The following is an 18024-nucleotide window of genomic DNA, read 5'->3' on the forward strand; positions in this document are numbered from 1 at the left end:
AGGTTATTAATGTTCCAATTATTTTTTAAGGAGATTCCGGCTTCTAAATTAAAGTTGTTATGTTTAAATTTTTTTATAAATATGCTTTCAGTAATTTTACGTTTAAAATAATCCTTTTCTTTAGCCAAAATAGAGATATTATCCCAATTAATCTGGTGTGAAGTATTAAATTTTAGATGAACAAATATGGCATTTGTTTCTTTTTTGTTTTTGACATCTCTTTTATGTTCCTTGACTCTATCAAGTAGTTTTCTTTCTGTCTGCCCGATGTAAACCTTATTACAGGTTTTACATTCAATTTTATAAATTATGCCCGAAGTATTTAAAATATCAACTTTATCTCTATCAGATTCCGATTCCCATTTAACTAAGGCACTCCTTAAATCCTTAGCTTTTTTGTTAATAATTTTAATATTAAAAGGTCTTAACTTCCTCTGAAGGGTTTCATTAAATCCCTTGTAATAAGGTAAGAAAAGCCATTTTTCAGATTCCTTATTTTTTTTGGCTGTTGTAGTAATATTGGTAATAGAATTGTTTTGTTTAAGGAATTTATTTAAAATAGGTTTAGGGTATTGGCTATTTAACAATTGGTTCCGAATTTTAACAAGGTCTTTGGATGGCTGATTAGAGATTTTATTGATTCTATAACTAAGGCTTTTAACTAGGCCATTTTTGATATGATGTGCATGATATGAATTATAATTAAGAAATTTATTAGAGTGGGTTGGTTTCTGGTAGAGGGAGTGGTCTGGTCTCCTAGAATTATTGGATCTATCAACTAAGACATCAAGGAAAGGTAATTTATCCTGTTTTTCTATTTCAACAGTAAATTTGATTTTATGATGTCTAGAGTTTATACGTTCCAAGAAGTCCATGAGGTCAGTTTTATTACCCGTCCATTTTGAAAAAATGTCATCTACATAGCGCCACCAGATATCAGGGAAATCCGGTTCACAAGCAAGGAAATTCTTCTCGAAATAGATCATAAAGATATTAGCTAATACAGGGGAAATATTAGACCCCATCGGGAGGCCATCTGTTTGTTTGTATTTGATACCATTAAATTCAAAATCGTTGTTACGTAAACAAATTTCTGTGGCAGTTAAGACACTATTAAGGTTTAGAGGGGTTACAGTTTTTAAAATATCTAGGTTATCTTCTAATAAGTTTTTAACAATTATAAGAGTTTCATTAACTGGAGTATTAGGGAACAGACTGACGACATCAAAGCTAACCATAAGGCTATTGTCTTCAAACGTGATATCGTTTAGACGTTCAATAACGTCATATGAATTTTTAAGACAGTTTTTGGAGTCCACAAGGGTATCAAAGATCTTAGCCAGATGGATAGACAGATTACATGTAGTTGCACCAGACATATCTACAATAGGTCTCATAGGATTATCAGTTTTGTGAATTTTAACATAACCTTTTAAGTGGGAAATTCTAGGATTCTTATTCCTTAATGCGAATTTGAATTTTTTATCAATTTCACCAGATTTTTCTAATTTTATAGTGAAATCAATGATTTCTTTACATTGTTTATTTAAGCTAAATTTCGGATTTTTAATGTAGTCACCGTTATCAATAAGATTTTGCATTTTAGTGATATAGGCGTTTTTGTCCATAATTGTTATTTTTCCCCCCTTATCAGCCGGAACAATTAGTAGATCTTTCTTCTTTATAATCGTTTTAATCGCGTAGCGTAGGTCTTTGGTTAAGTTGTCTTCACTAAGATTAAATTAATCTTAGTGTATAGCTTATTAATGTGAAACTCACTATGGTTCACCAGACTGAACGACGAGCCGCGGCTCGAAACGTCTCATTTTTAATTTGGATGTTTTAAATAAATTATTATTTAAATCTAATTACACGTGGTTTATCTCCGTAAACGACTTGATGCGTCATTTCATTAGTGGGTTTTACGACAGTAAACTTTGGTCTCTGACGATGTATTGTTAAGAAAACATTTCTTCGATCAATCAAATATTGACAGGTCTATTGAGGGAATATTAGGAGCAATAGGTAATTCTTCAATCAAATATTGACTGTTTTTTTTAAAGGGGTGTAATCCGGGGGGGTTAGGTATGTATTGGATAAACAAGATAATTATATAGTTGTTCAATTTAGCTATCCATAGATCCCTCCGCTCAGGAAGGGATAACCGACTTCAACTTGAAGTCGGACTTGACCTTGCGCACCATTTTTTCCTTACGAAAATACTTAAAAATTTTAAAAATCTCCACAGAAATGTACGAAAAGTATTTTGTTAAAAAAATTTAAAAAGAAAAGTTTAAATAAAGTTAAGAAAAAAAATGTTAAAATACTAAAAATTTAAAAAAATTAAAATTTTAAAAAAGTATTTTATTTTAACTGAAATTCATTTTATAAATGACTATATGTTCGTTATTATATTACATAGTATTTGTGGGATGGGGGCAAGCCCTATTCTAACATCTCTTGTATTTATTTCGGTTTATGAGTCAATAAACTGAATATCAAGACAATTACTCTATTCTGTCTTTTACCACATGCATTAAACACAGTGTTGCTATCTTATGGATAAAATGTAAAGAAGTGTCTTCGACACCTAAAAATATTTTAACCTATATAAGTAAAAATATTTTTATACCTCTTTCTAAAAATAACAATAGGTATAGTATTTAAAGCCTTTGCCCTTGGTACCACAAATGTAAAAAACATGTCAAAGTTTCTGTCATCCGAAAACTGACTATTTTTTATTTAACTTATTTATCCTAAATATCCCCCCCTGATTATATCTCCCCAGGCTTCTTCACCCTTTAGTCCCTCTTTTTAGGAAGCTTTACCTCCACCCAGTGATCTATGGATAGCTAAATTGAACAACTATATAATTATCTTGTTTATCCAAACCCCCCCCCCCCGGATTACACCCCTTTAAAAAAAACAGTCAATATTTGATTGAAGAATTACCTATTGCTCCTAATATTCCCTCAATAGACCTGTCAATATTTGATTGATCGAAGAAATGTTTTCTTAACAATACATCGTCAGAGACCAAAGTTTACTGTCGTAAAACCCACTAATGAAATGACGCATCAAGTCCTTTGTTATAATTAATCCTTTTGTTGATTTATAAGATCTATTGTAAATTCATCCTTTTGTTACCATCTGCCACCTCTTAAAATTACTCGGATGTCAATCTTATGTCACCTATTGTTGATTGACAATCAATGTTAGACGTGTTTAAACACGTCCGAAAGGTCAACGTACCCTTGGTCAATAGAAGCTTAGGTAACCCTCCACCCCCCTCTCCTGCTAATAAGCCTAGAGAAATTTAGTATAAAATAACGCGAGAAAAAAACAGAATGTCGCATTCGAACTTTAGATCTAGTAACATCAAGATGGATCCTGAATCACTTCGCTGGAATTTGGATGAACTAGCTGTAAATAGGCCTTGGCCCCTAACTTCATTATACAAGTTTTATTTTTTCTTATGTGCCTATTTACACATCGACCCTGCCAATGTACCCTCAAGTTTACCCACTTTTATTATGAATGGAGGTTTAAATATAATTCAAACTTTTCTGGATGTCATTGAATACATGAGAACCATCCCTAGAACACCGGAAGACTGCCATACAATAGACGAATTGGACCACTTAAGTAACTTAATCCCTAGACCTCTAAATATTTCTTACGCCGATCGCATAGAAAGTCGACGGAATGAATTACTACCCACTAACCAGGAAGAATCCTTAATCGCCGAATTTAACAACCCTCAATACGATATAGAGATGGCGGCATTTTTGAATCAGGAATGTCAACAAAACGAACCTTTTGAGTACCTGTCTCTGAACTTCTCCGACTACCTACCCAGTGAACAAGAATCTCTCATGGACTCGGAAGAAGCCGCGGCCGATGCGTACGACCAATGGGGTGGCGGTTGCCCCCCTTCACCCATTCAGGATGTCCCTTATTGCGAAATCTTGGAACAGAGCGAAAAATTCTATGAACAGTTTAATATGTATGGTAGAGAATTAGTTCTAAACATCACTGACGATCCCGTTGACAGTATAAGTAGTATTACAGAGCACGTATTAAATGAGTACAGATCAACAGATTATGTTCAAATAACATTGAGAAGCCTAGGTATAAATTGCAGGTCTGAATTAGAATTATCCTTTAAAAGACTAGACCAAGTAGACCCCTCTATTCTCTTTGACCAACTAGCCGAACTGCTTTACGACGACGAAATTGAACATTTTTTTCAAGGACCTGTAAAAATAATATTCCATATAGTGAGAATTCCTGAAGGGTATGGCAGATCTAAGCGTCGTCATCTTAAACCCTTCAATATTTTCTCTAAAGATAGGAGAGGAATCCTTCGGATTACGAGTACCAATAATCTCTGCTTGGCCCGAAGTCTTTGTGTAGCTGTTTCTCATCGTGACTACATGAACAATAAAAACAACAAAGAGTTACAAAGGATTTACAAGTACATATCAAAAACAGGCCCCCGTTTTACAAGGCAAAAAACAGCCGCTTTAGAGCTATGTCGTAAGGCAGGAGTCGCCCTAGACGAATGTGGCAGCCCCGATTCGTTCCAGAAATTTAAACTATACTTATCGGCTTACTCCATCTTTGTCTATAAATTCGAAAATAGGGTACCCATTTAAATATTAGGCGAAAATGACCCTACAGACACCAGACCCCGCCTCTTTCTACTTAACGAGTGTAATCACTACAACGTTATTACCTATTTAAAACCATTGTTTAGTCACGAGTACTTTTGCGAGAAGTGTCTCACTCCCTACTGGCGTATTCAGTCTCATAAATGCAACGACTGGTGCTTTAAATGTATGCGTCCAACAGTTTGTCACGGTAGTGAAAAAACATGTGGGTCATGTTTGCGAAAATTCTGGGGCGACGACTGTTATAACAGTCATTTGATCCCAGCAGGTAACAAAAAACCTCTTTGTGAGAGGCTCTACCTTTGTAAAAACTGTTTTAAAACAATAGATTTCGGAAACCGCAAGACTGAACATACTTGTGGAGAAATGTATTGTCAAGTATGTGGAAAACATCAACCTAGTGATCACTTATGTTATATTCAAGTGATAAAGGACAAAAACCCCAGCGTTATCCCCTCGAAAAAACCTCGTCGTAATATACCTGAACTAATGTATGTTTTCTTTGATGTGGAATGCATACAGACGAAAATATGCCACGAGAAGTAGGGGGCGTACGAACATCAAGCCATCTTATGCGTTAGCATCTCAGTTTGCGAAGATTGTATAGAAGAAAAATCCCTAGATTTTAATTGCATCAAATGCAACCAATTTGGACCTCGCAAACAACGTTTCACTGGTGGAAAACCTATAACTGCGTTCCTAGACTACTTAGTCAGCTTATTCGACGTGAAAAAAGTTATCGTACTGTCCCATTTTGGCGGCAATTACGACAATCAACTATTAATTAGGGAAATAATTAACCGAGACGAGAAATTTGTCCCCGAAACTCTGAAAATTAACGGTACGCGCATTTTAGAGATGAAGCTCTCTAATCTATTATTCCTCGACTCGTACAATTTTATCCCCGTAGCTTTATCTAAGTTCCCCGCCACTTTCGGACTCCCTAATGCCGCCAAGGGGTACTTTCCCCATTTTCTTTTCAATGTAGTTGAACACGAGTTTGATATAGACAGACAGGAAGAGACAAACTATAAGTTAGAAAATACTTTACCCCCCACAGAGGCTTACGGGTGCCAGTATTTCACCAGGAAAAACTTGGACTCCTTTATGAAATGGCATACCTCATAAGTCAGTAAGGGTAAAGGCTTTACTTTTTTAAACGAGCTTTATTATTATTGTGAAAACGACACTCTACTCCTATTTTTAGGATATTTAACTTTTCGGTCACTCCTACTAAAAGTTACGAGCGTAGACCCATTTAATTATGGCTCAGTTACCCTCCCAGGGGTCTGTTCCTATGTGTATCGAAAAAATTATCTCAAATCGAACACCATTAGCATCATCCCATCAAACTATTACAGACTTGGTGAGAACCAGTCTTTAGGCGCTATTGAATGGCTTGAATGGACTGCTCATGAGAGAAATATTCCTATTCAATCCTCGTTCAGAGGCAAAGATGTTAAAATCCAAACCCTAAAGGTAGACGGTTATTGTTCAATCAACAAAGAAGTGTTCGAATATATGGGATGCTATTATCATGGATGCAAAATACACTTTCCCATCAATAGAAACAAGATGTTACATGGTGACCCTACTGAAACGTTTAACACAAGATACACGAGAACTGAGAAGAAAATTAGCAAACTAGAGGCCCTCGGACACGCAGTCAATGTCAAATGGGAATGTGAATGGCAACAAGACAAAACAAATAACCCCGAAATTAATGAATTTTTAAAACGGAACGACATCCGCGTTAAAACATCCAAAAGACTGAACCCTCGCGACGCTTTCTTCGGCGGACGCTTTGGTGCTAACAAACTGTATCATAAAACAACGGGTACAGAAAAATTGCACTACGTGGATTTCACTAGCTTGTACCCTTTTGTCAACAAAACGGGAAAAATTCCTATCTGACACCCTAAAATTATTTTGGATAATTTCCCCGACATCTTCTCATTCGATGGGCTTCTCAAATGCGACGTACTTCCGGCTCAAAACCTGATACATCCGGTTTTGCCAGCTAGGATAAACGGGAAGTTAACCTTTCCCCTTTGTTACACCTGTTGCAAAACTCAATTCCAGGGGGACTGCACACACACACCTGATCTAAGAGAACTGCGGGGTACCTGGGTAACAGATGAACTAAGATACGCCGTAGAACGAGGATACAAAATAACACACATGTATGAAGCCTGGGCATACAAAATAACCCAATACGATCCCGAGACCAAACAAGGTGGACTTTTTAAAGATTATGTAAACGCCTTCCTCGAGTATAAAACTCTGGCTAGCGGCTTCCCTGCTGAATGCGTCACTCAGGAGGATAAAGAAAACTACGTCAAAAATTACAAAGAAGTTGAAGGGATCGATTTAGACATCGATAAAATTGAAAAGAATGAAGGGTTGAGATGCCTGAGTAAGCTAATGTTGAACTCTTTTTGGGGAAAGTTTGGACAAAACACGAGACACACCTCAACAGATATAATAAAAGACGCCAAAACCCTAAACGAGCTACTGCTTAACCCAGACAAAGAGGTTAAAAGTCTATTGACTTTAAACGATGATACCATCTTAGTCAAATCAGAAGATATTGCAGAAAACGAGATCGCTCACAAGCATACAAACGTGGTTATAGCATGCTATACTACGACTATGGCACGCCTTCACCTCTTAAAACATCTCGAAATGGTGGGAGACCTATGTTTTTATATGCATACGGACAGCCTTATCTACCTCTCGCCAGATGGAGTCCCTATACTTCCTACAGGAGAATATCTTGGTGAGTTAAAGAATGAGTTAGAATCATACGGCAAAGACGCCTATATTTGTGAGTTTGGAAGCGCTGGTGCGAAAAATTATTCGATGAATATTTACGACCCCGCAACAGAAAAGATCACTAACATAATTAAAGTTAAAGGATTTTATTTAAATTCGTCTACTGAGAACCACGTAAATTTCGATATAATGAAAAAGTTGTTAGGTGTAAACAACGATGGTAAACCAGAAATGAACTCTGTACAAGTACCGATTGGCCCACAAATCCGACGTTTACCTAATCATACTTTAATTACCATTGATCAAACTAAAACATATCAAGTCGTCGTCGATAAAGTAAGAGTTTTCCCAGACTACACCACAGCCCCTTATGGGTATCTTAAGTAAATTTGTAAAATTAATTAGTATATATAATTTTTGTATTTTTAATTTAATGGGGTTTTGTCTGCAGACATTTTTTTTCCAAATATATGTTTTTTTTTAATTTTCAATGTTTCTTTTATATGTTAATTGTGATTAGTTTTATTACGATTAGAATAAATTTGTCAATAATAATTTTCACTCTATATTATGGTCTTTATTCCTACAAAACCATCTTTTGTTATAAGCCTATACAATCAATCAATCAAATACTGACAGGTAAAGTGAGGAGAACGGGAAAACCCGCCCCCCTTGACCTTGAGTGGCCGCCATCTTTGTTCGCTATAATGGCTGCACACTCTCTAACAACGTAGAACTATTTGCTGATCCATTCCCTAAAGGTAAAATTCGCGTTTGGATATCAAGAAGAGTTCTTGTGCAAACCGAAATACAATTACAGACTAGGTTTTCATTACGAAACCTATGATTATCTCCAAGAAGTCAAAATATCGAAAGCCGAATCAATTGTTTTTTAGGGATGAGATTAAAAAGTAATATTGAAGTAAAGATCTAATTGACTGATTTTGAGAGAAAGCTGAAAAAGAAATATATCAAGATTTGTTTCGTTTGTGTTTATTTTACTGAGAACACACAAGCCAAATTTTCATTAAACTACCCAGTTCTCAATTACTTTCTTTTAATTCTATTGTAACCTCCCGAAATAATCAAGGGACCTCCTGGGTTTCTACTCCAGGGGTGTGCGGTTACATAGAGAATTAACACACAGAGTTACCTCTGACCTTTCCCCGTACTATATAAGCATCGTCTGCTTATGACATAAAGTCAGTTCTCCTTTACTACTAAGATGTAGTAGTCGCTCGAGTGAAGGGCTTTGCCCTAGGATTGGACTTCATCCTTATTATCAGTAATTATGTTAAGTTCTTTAATTGTATTAATAAAAAATGTCTTCGTGGACAAAGACTGGAAAAAGTAAATGATAAGAGAACAAAATGGAATGACCGAAGTAACAGATATTAAATTTTTTCAGTTTAAAGACATGATTATAAAACATCAATTATTTAAAAAAAAATACTTATCTTCATTTTTTTCACCAAAATTACATTTGCATTGTTTACGAAAGACAGGTTATTCATTCTATATATCCTTTTTGGTATTAACAGTTTTCGAATGAAAAGGATTAGAATAAATATCCGAGTATGGATATGGTTTATTTTTAAAGGTTCCTCTCTTCGAACTTAAGAGAAAACGTTGTTTAAAACGACTAAATGCTACCGAAGTTAGAAATTTTATCTTTCATCATGATTGACATTTTAAACGTCACTTTAGGGTTGGTTTTGCGCCTGCATTTATACGACCACGATTCGATTGGGTCCCATTTTTTGGGTCGACGATTTAAAATGTTTTATAAATCAATCATTAAAATTTGGATAAAAGATATTAACAAAAAAACGTTTGGTATATTATTGAGTGCGTGAGAACTGTTTTAAAAGTTGTGATTGAATTAGTTTGGTACGACTTCGACTTGCTATTTATGAGCAAACGTATAACACGAAACACGTAAATGGACGCCGACAAATGGTGGGCTGTGTTTTCATTTCACTATTGGGCTTAGTTTCCAGTCTTAAAACGTATTGTAGTTCAAATTAAAAGCTGCATCCATTTAAATATCACTAACGAGGAACTGTTTCTATCATGGCCTACACTGGAAATCTAGCTTTAAATATAAACGATGTCGCATGTATCTGTTATATAGTAAATATTTGACACGAACCATTTTGAAAAGAATGGAAAATTCATGATTCAAAATTTTTTGGCAAATGTAATTTTGGTGAAAAAAACGAAGATAAGTATTTTTTTTTAAATAATTGATGTTTTATAATCATGTCTTTAAACTGAAAAAATTTAATATCTGTTACTTCGGTCATTCCATTTTGTTCTCTTATCATTTACTTTTTCCAGTCTTTGTCCACGAAGACATTTTTTATTAATATCTGTTCCTTCAGTCTTCATTTTAATTAAGATTGTTAAGAAACTGTTGCATTTTTAAAATCTGCACTAAGCACAAACATAAATATAGGGGAGCGTAAGCATAAGGGACCTAATATTGCAAGTTAGTGACTAATGCTTTCAGGTACCAGTTAATCAGTTATCACCAATGAGATTAATTTATTACTGAAAACATCAAATTTTCATAATAAAATTATTTTGGCCTTTCCTTATCCCCTGGCTTTGAGCATTAAAATATTTAAAATAACTCTGAGGATTATCTAGAATCATTTCTACTGATATTTCAAATTCAGAAGAATCAGAGTCATCGTTTTGAGTCTTTCAGATGACTGGCTTGGACTTATGTTGCTGGTATTTGGTTTTCGTTGTAGCAGTGCAACCAGGGATAAGGGAATTGAGATGGATTGCAAATGAAGATGGGCGACCTACGGCACCGTATCTCTCCCAATGTACCTCGCGCACGCCCCTACCTTTCGGTAGGCGATTGCTAAGTGCTGCCGCGTAGCGCCATTTTATTTGTATGAGAGCTAGCTTCTAATTTTAAGATAGAGGGGGCGCCCTTTACAATTTCATCCAGTACGACCCTACCTAACCGCTGAGGATGCTGGGAGGACTACGGTGCCGTAGGTGGGGGTACACAGGCAACGCCATAGGTATGGGGGTTTCCAATACAAGGTGTAACCAAAGAGAATATAGGGGAGGAGTGGAAAGAGGGGAAAATGTTGTTGCTCTTTTCTACCGCGCATCTTCAATGCGCAGTACCGAGGCATTTCCGTTTGAGACATTTAACGGTATCGTAGGTGGCGCGACTGAGCCGGAAACTCCCTCGTACCACTAGTATAATTTAGGGGCAACAATGTAATTTAGCCTTGTGGAGCGGGGGATCTTCAACTCCTCCCCTATATTCTCTTTGGTGTAACTGAGACAAAGTTTCTTCCTGCAAGCATAGCCCACTCGATCCGCGGGCAAGCTGCTCGCGCTATATAATAATATTTGACCACGTCGTCTGCTAAACTTAGGAATTGAACAATTAAACTTTTTGAGTTAATGTCTGGACTCTGGTTACCTTTGCATTTTCTTTGTGGCCCCATGGTTTTATTTTTAAACTAGTCATTTGCCCTGTATCATTATTGTGTAAGAGACAGCCTGGCAGCCCCGTATTTGTTTACCCTGCCCATAGCCCACTCGATCACGCGTAACACTACGCAAGATGCAGAGCAGCGTCCGTGAGCATAGATCGAGTGGGCTATGCCCTGCCTGGCCAAGTCAGCTGACTTAGGTGAAATATTCATTACTTCTATGCGACTTATTTCTAGACATTCTTGAACGAATCATCTTGTGAACATTTTATAAGACAGGCTTCTGGCGCTGGGTTTTTTCCGAGCCAAATTTGCTTTTTAAATTTAAAAAAATTAATTTCAACCTTTTTTCCTCTCTTCAGAAATTTAATAATGATAGTGTGTTACATATTTATCCAAAATTTATATTAATTAATTAACACACTGTAATTTGTAATTTCGCGCTTGGAAGAGCCTGAATTAAAAATATTGATTTGGAGACAGGGATTAGTGATAGTGTGATTGAATTGAATCTATCATTTATTTTACCAGCAAAAAACATATCTTCGTAGCGGTAACCCTTGTCTAGAAACCAGGGAATGAACTCTTCTGCGTAGTTTGAATTAATCTACTTTACACATCAAAAATGTATCTAATTTAAACAAAAAGGTTTATTCTAAATAGCGGTTATAAATAGTACTTAAAAATGCAACTGTTACCTAATAAAAATGATTGCAAGAGCCGGGATAAAAAACATTGGTTGGTTTGTTGACAGGGTTTAGTGATCGTGTGTTTAATTATTCAATTATATTACCATTAATTTAAACCAATAAAATGATCTACATAGTGGTTATCGGTGGCACCAAATATAATCTGCACAGTTATCGTTGGAAAAATGGCCATTGTTTACTGTTTTGAGGTTATGTTAGAATAAGCACTAAATAATTAAAATTTAAATTGTTAACCTATAAGAATTATTGGAAAAGCGTCATTTAAAAATATTGTATGATTTGGTGACAGGGTTTAGTGATAGTGTGATTGAATCTATGATTTATTTTACCAGTAAAAAAGGTATGTTCGTAGCGGTAACTGTTGGCTGGTGGCAACAGTCAAAAACCAGGGAACGAACCCTTGTGCGTCTTTTGCATTAATCTACTTTAAACAACAAAAATTGATTTAATTTAAACAAATTACCTAATTAGCGGCTATCGTGGGCCGATGGCACCAGGTGAAACACCTTAAAACGTACGCTACACGGCCAATTGGTCTCTAGTCTCTACATACAATCAGCTGTATTTAAATTTTGACCGAGGCTTAGTGAAATCAGTCAATTTAAAAATTATCGGCTAAATCCTAAATTTAAATTCTTTTGTATTAAATTATAATAAGGTTTAACTTACGAAATTAAAATAAAATGAGGACGAATTAACCCCTTCTTTTATGTGAAAAGTTGAAAAATTCGCCTTAAGCTCGGCATAGCCACACGCTTTGTCTAAACAAAAATCTTCGCTCAGTCGCTCTATTAGCGGTAAAACAGCGTAAGTCCAACAGTACGTTTCTCTATGATTTTAGCTAGGATTAAACCACGTAAGTCCAACAGAATAAAAGGTCGTAAGTTTAAGTATGTGCTTAAAATACAAAAAGTAATACTTAATATTAATTGTTTTCAATAAAACTTCGAAAGGCACCAGAAAAATGTTCAACCTTTCATTTAAAACCATTTTCAGACCTATCGAATAAATAGTCTTCAAAAAATGCTCGAGTCAATTTGGCCATCACAGCAAACATTTCTCATGTTATTCCTATGGGAAAATTTCCCTTTTTTTGCCAAAATGTCTTAATTTTTTTATGGAAATGAAAACCACCCTTAGCAACTTTATTTTCTATGAAGAAAACTAATAGAGGGATCTCTTTGAAATTTTAACCACATATTAAGGGTCCGAAGTTTAGTTCAGTGGAATTTTTTCAAAGCAGTAACCATGATAGGAAAAAAGTTACATCGAATCAAAAAACCACCCTTATACATTAAACGCAGTATGAGGTCTTATCTAAGAGAGCAACCGCTCTCTCAGAATAATGCAAGTCGGCATTTAGTTATAATTTAGTTAGTTAATAAAGTATGATTGAACCTAAGGAAACAGTGTAGTTATTCTTAGTTATAGCCAAGGCTTTTATGGCCACGTGTGAATGGGGCGAGTTTAGTAAATCTCGCAAGCGTGGTTACACTATTTGCTTTGAATTGATGGAACTTCCGAAAATAGACTTATGAAGCGCAAGAAGAAGAAAAAGAAAAAATAGCCAACACTTTTTGTTGTAAGAATTCGAAGGGATATTGATTTTCGTTTGAGATTGGCGGTCGCTCGGTCCTGAAGGAAACGGGTCCAGAGTAGTCAAGCGTTACTTTATAGAGGGCGCCGCTATTCATTAACGCGGCAGAACAATTTTATCTTTCGAGCCATCGGCTTCGCGATTATGATTAAAAAATTAACCGACAGTTTTATTTTAGCGTCTGCGTTCTTACGATGTGCTGTACCTCACTACTTAAATTCTGCCAGATCCAAGTAGCGGTTTTCCTCCCTTTAAAGACCATCTTTAGCACCATCTTGCTTTCAAAATAAAATTAATGTTTGCAGCGATAGTCTTTTAGTAAGTTCTTTTTATTATCGACATCCAGTCTCAAAGCTAAGCGCTAAGGTCGGCAAGCAATTTTCCCCCCTTTAAAGGTCTCTTTTTGCGCCATCTTGCGCTCAAAAGAAGCAAATACAAATTAAGCTGTCTGAAATCTTGATTTCCCCAATGATTGCAAAAAGTTTAAATTGTGGTTGAAGATGATTGTTCACTTTTTGTTTTTAAAAATAGTGATAGGTCTTAAAGATAGTGGGTGCATGTCAGCTTCTGTGAGAAAATGAACTTTGACTTAATATTTAAATTCACCACTAGTGGCGTCCCAATAGCTAAAGCCTATTCCAGGGTGAGCTTTTTTTGGAGTTGGGAAAAAGCGCAGTCTAGTTTGGGTTATCATGAATGACAGTAATGTACGCTACTCATTCTCGCCTTTAATTAATTTATTAGTTGTAATATGTTTTAATTGATCTTGTTATCGTTAATTAAAAGTAATTCAACTAAAGACTTAGTTATAATTTCCCCTGTGATATTTATTTATGGGAACAGCTTCACTCCTGGCAGCTGACAACCGGGTTAACACTATGCTCTTAATTTAACAAATTTAAAAGTATAGAAGTTAAAATGTCGCTCACTAGTTTTCTCCAAACAAAAAGTGATCATATCTAAAATAATGAACGGTGGTCGAATAAAACTCATAATGGTAATCACCCTAACAACCGCCGCTTGTTGATGTTGAGCGATTGGAGTCATGAAAAAAAGCGCGGCTGTTCCCTGGAGCTCGTATATTATTCAGACAGAATTCTTCGTTTACGATCCCTAAGTAAGTTTCCGTCCACAGCGCCACCCCATTTCACCACAAACACGAATATGTAAATTGTGACGTTTCCAGCCATATCATACGGCTGTGATATTAAAGGGGAACAAAGCGGAGCCTCCGAGATATCTAGGCCCATGCATGTCGATTTTTACGTGGGGAAATATCCAGTTTCATAGAGGAAATATTTTTACCCCTTGTGTGTACGAGGTGGCACTTTAATGACCGTTGCGACCGGGGTCTTCCATAAATTATCGATGACATTTTAGGGGCCAATTATAAAACTTTTATGAAAGAGGAAGGTTTCACCTTTAAATTAACGTAATTTTTTAGGGGCTATTCACTTTTTATTGAATCTATTGGTCAGATTTTATGGACAAAAAAGTAATTATGAGATTTTAACATCGTTGTTTTTTTAGGAAAACAAAACTTCTTGAAGTTGCTTATTCACAGTTTTCATATACCATTAGAGGATTTTTTACCCCTTCAAAACCTTTCATTTTTTTAACCTTAACATTTTTATCCTTTACTTCTTTGGAATGATTGTTTAATATAGGTCTTCGGAAATTTTCAAAATCATTTTTTAACTATCCGCGACCTCGGCTTCACCGCTCTACGTCTATACCTTCCGCTAATATTGTAGCAGTTGACGCGGTCATGAGGCTGAACTTGTTTATTTTACGGTGCTGAAAGCGCCACCAAGCGGGAAAACACGGCGAACTAAATTAGTCAAAAAAATATTCTCGCTTCGCTACATGCATGGGCCTAGATATCTCGGAGGCTCCGAACAAAGTCCTTAGAATAGAAAGGGTCCAAACATTTGCCAACCATGTTTTCACTATCAAATCTAGCAAAATCTCTTAGGCCTAGAAGATCTATAATTTTTTAACAAATTTCCCGAATTGGCTATTTTTTGAAGAGAAAGTATGGTGATATTAAATAAGAGCGTTGCACGTAGTTCGTCAATAAAAAGGAGCTTAGGAGGAATAAGTCAAGACTTGGTTGGCATTGGTATACATCGTAAACATAATATTGGTGAATGATTTCATTAACCTCTCGAGTACCTAGTTCTCACTCACCTTGTGTTCACTAACTTTGAAATCATTCGGCAACGAGCATTTTCAACCAATAAATAACATAACAAGTTGGGAAAACCAAAATATTACCTCTCCGAGTCGGGGAAATGACTAGTATACGACTCAATATCGAAATACTGGACCAACATTTTTTCGCTTTGTTTTGTCTAACGAGGCTTAAGTCATTGAATAGTTTCCTCTACATTGTCAAAATATATAGTCATCCACTAATCCTAGGTTTCAAATCATTACTTACAAAGAATATATAAGTTCTATGTTAAATTTAATTCTCTGATGCATAAAACTAGCTTTGCCTTAAATAACGTTTAATTCAGAATAAAATCTGTAAGACACGATTTCCATTAGTACATAAATTTTCGAGAAGATCTTGTTTTCTTTCTAACGAAAAACTGAACTTTCCTTATCAGTTTTTCAAGGTTATAGAACTGAAAGGGTGTCTTTTACCTTAACGTTTATCTCGGTAATTTTAAAGTTCACTTTCAAATCATAAATCTTTATTTAATCTCTAGTCTCCCTAATTAAAAGAACATGAAATGTCCTAAACGTATCTCTAATTTTCATTACTACCAATTTATGCAAAACTACTAATGGCTAATTCGAACCAAAAAAACCACTCGTACGTCTAAAACAAGGTTCTGGGAAAACCCACTTATGTTTAGTACAGGGTTGGCAAGTTTTTGCCAGGGGTGGAAAAAACCGCGGATTTTACCTGGTAAAAACCGGGTGGCAAAAACTAATTTTTCCGCGGTTTTTACCGCGCGGTTTAAACCAGGTTAAAACCGGTGGCAAAAACCATTTTTTCCGCGGTTTTTTCCAGTTGCTATGTAAAGTATTTGACTAATTATTCGTTAAATATTCGCGAAAAACCTGGCAAATTTGAATACTAAAAATTTAATAGAGTAATAACCACCTCAAATTTAAAAATTAAAAATACTATTGTTATTTTTCTAACATAACAATAACAAACATCACGAAAATGCACTTAAAACTCGCTAGTTTACCACTTTGCTACCATGAATTTAGTTTTTGCCGGTTTTTTCCGTTTTTGCCGGTTTTTACCGGTTTTTTCCACGTGTCCCGGCAAAAACTAGTTTTTTCCGGGTTTTTGCCAACCCTGGTTTAGTAAGTCGACAGAATTAATTATAATAAAATATTTATTGACTGTGCTCATCAAGTGTCCAATATGAACTGACTACAAAGTAGCTAGCTCCTTTATGAGGAAACCTCGTTATTCGCTATAGGTGGCGCGCACTAGTGGAATAGATCAGGGTATACTAGTGGCGAGACTAACAATATATGATAATGTTATTAAGAGTATATAGCAAGAGTATAAAGGGTGTTTCTGAAAAGTCCATCACAAATTAAGGGGCGTGTTTATGGGACCAAACTGAGCGGAAAGTACCAAAGAACATGGGGTGTACAACATTTTGTTACGGAGATATGGCCTTCCAAACATTCGCCCCTAAAACAAGGAAATATCCAAAAATGAGGAGTAACACTTAAGACCGACTAACCAGCTTGTTTAAAATTACTAGACAATTTCAATAGCCTTTAATCGAACAATTGATTTCTACCTTTACTAATCAGAAGCGTATAAATGAGTAGAAGTATGCCTACGGTGGTAATGTAAAATTAATCCCAAGTGACATGATGTTTCAAGATCTTCCCAGCACCAAGTAAAATGGTTCTGATTGAAGGGACTTTTATTAGCACAGCGTAAACAACGTTATTTTCAGGAATTAGTCCAAATGTCCACGGGCGGCATTACAAAAACGAGGCAGTCTTTCGAATGATACTTGGACATGTTGGAAGATCCCTGGCTTGTTCCTGTTATCTCAAACCGTAAAAAGCTACGCAAATCTTCATCATCACGGACAACACTCTTGTACGTTAGGTATGACCTTGAGAAAACCTAAAAGGACATCTCGAATGTATTTGAAAAACCCATCTCCAATTAATGGGCGTGTTGTTTGTTTCCAACAGAGTAAACTCGCCCAGAGAACAATTACAATGCAGAGCCACGTTTCGGCGTTAATGGCCCACAAAGGTGGTCCCAAACAAAAGAACAAACTTTAATTTGTTTCGTTCAGTAAGTATTTCATGTGTCATAGATAAAACGCCATGATTAATGCACAAAGAAAATGTTATTGACAAGTTTTCGGACCGCGATGCTGAAATGTGGTGGTGCACCATCGTGCATGAACCACATTCTGTTTATTAAACCTAAGGGTACGTCTTCGAGTAGTTCTGGTAAATCGTCCCGTAAGAACTACAAGTAAGCCACACCGTTTAACCTGGGCTCTAGGAAATATGGCCCAATTAAATTGTCACCCACAATACTACACCACACGTTTAAGCTGAATTGTACTTTGTGAATTCTAACGCAAGTTGCGTGTGGTTTTTTCTTAATCAGCAAACCAATTGGCGGCTGCTTGTTTTTGGATCGTCCTCGAAAATAGTGAGAACTTCGCCTATTCTTAAAAAACAGAGCACTAAAACAGAGCACTATGTTTTTTAAGAAAGGAATAAAAGAGGTTTCACGTACATGTGTTTGTTTTATTAAACTCATAATTCAACGAAGTCTGTTACAATGC

At 35.8% G+C, this 18024-nt stretch overlaps 1 protein-coding gene and 1 long non-coding RNA gene across 6 annotated transcripts; one reads left to right on the forward strand and one right to left on the reverse strand.

Annotated features, from left to right (window-relative positions):
- Positions 1 to 6854: 6854 nt before the first annotated feature.
- Positions 6855 to 7835, forward strand: LOC149713627 (uncharacterized). The gene has a single exon (XM_089844087.1). The coding sequence runs from the start codon at positions 6855 to 6857 to the stop codon at positions 7833 to 7835; it is 981 nt and encodes a 326-aa protein (XP_089700213.1).
- Positions 7836 to 11260: 3425 nt separating this feature from the next.
- Positions 11261 to 12361, reverse strand: LOC149713628 (uncharacterized). Of its 5 annotated transcripts, XR_016371456.1 has the most exons (5): positions 12295 to 12361; positions 11955 to 12184; positions 11614 to 11831; positions 11444 to 11546; positions 11261 to 11369 (listed from the first exon to the last, which is right to left on the reverse strand). It is a non-coding gene; the product is annotated as an uncharacterized LOC149713628 (long non-coding RNA). The 5 variants fall into 5 exon arrangements; XR_016371458.1 differs by having other exon boundaries at positions 11709 to 11859; positions 11955 to 12361; XR_016371457.1 differs by having other exon boundaries at positions 11709 to 11831; positions 11955 to 12359.
- Between the last annotated feature and the right edge of the window lie 5663 nt (positions 12362 to 18024).

This window comes from Phalangium opilio, unplaced genomic scaffold, assembly GCF_054372755.1.
Source record: "Phalangium opilio isolate 3A_F unplaced genomic scaffold, DU_Popi_V2 ptg000009l_1, whole genome shotgun sequence".
In the NCBI taxonomy this organism is placed as follows: Eukaryota; Metazoa; Arthropoda; class Arachnida; order Opiliones; family Phalangiidae; genus Phalangium; species Phalangium opilio.

Excerpts from the sequence above, each read along its gene's own strand:
- LOC149713627 (XM_089844087.1), top strand. The coding sequence starts at position 6,855 with ATGTATGAAGCCTGGGCATACAAAATAACCCAATACGATCCCGAGACC.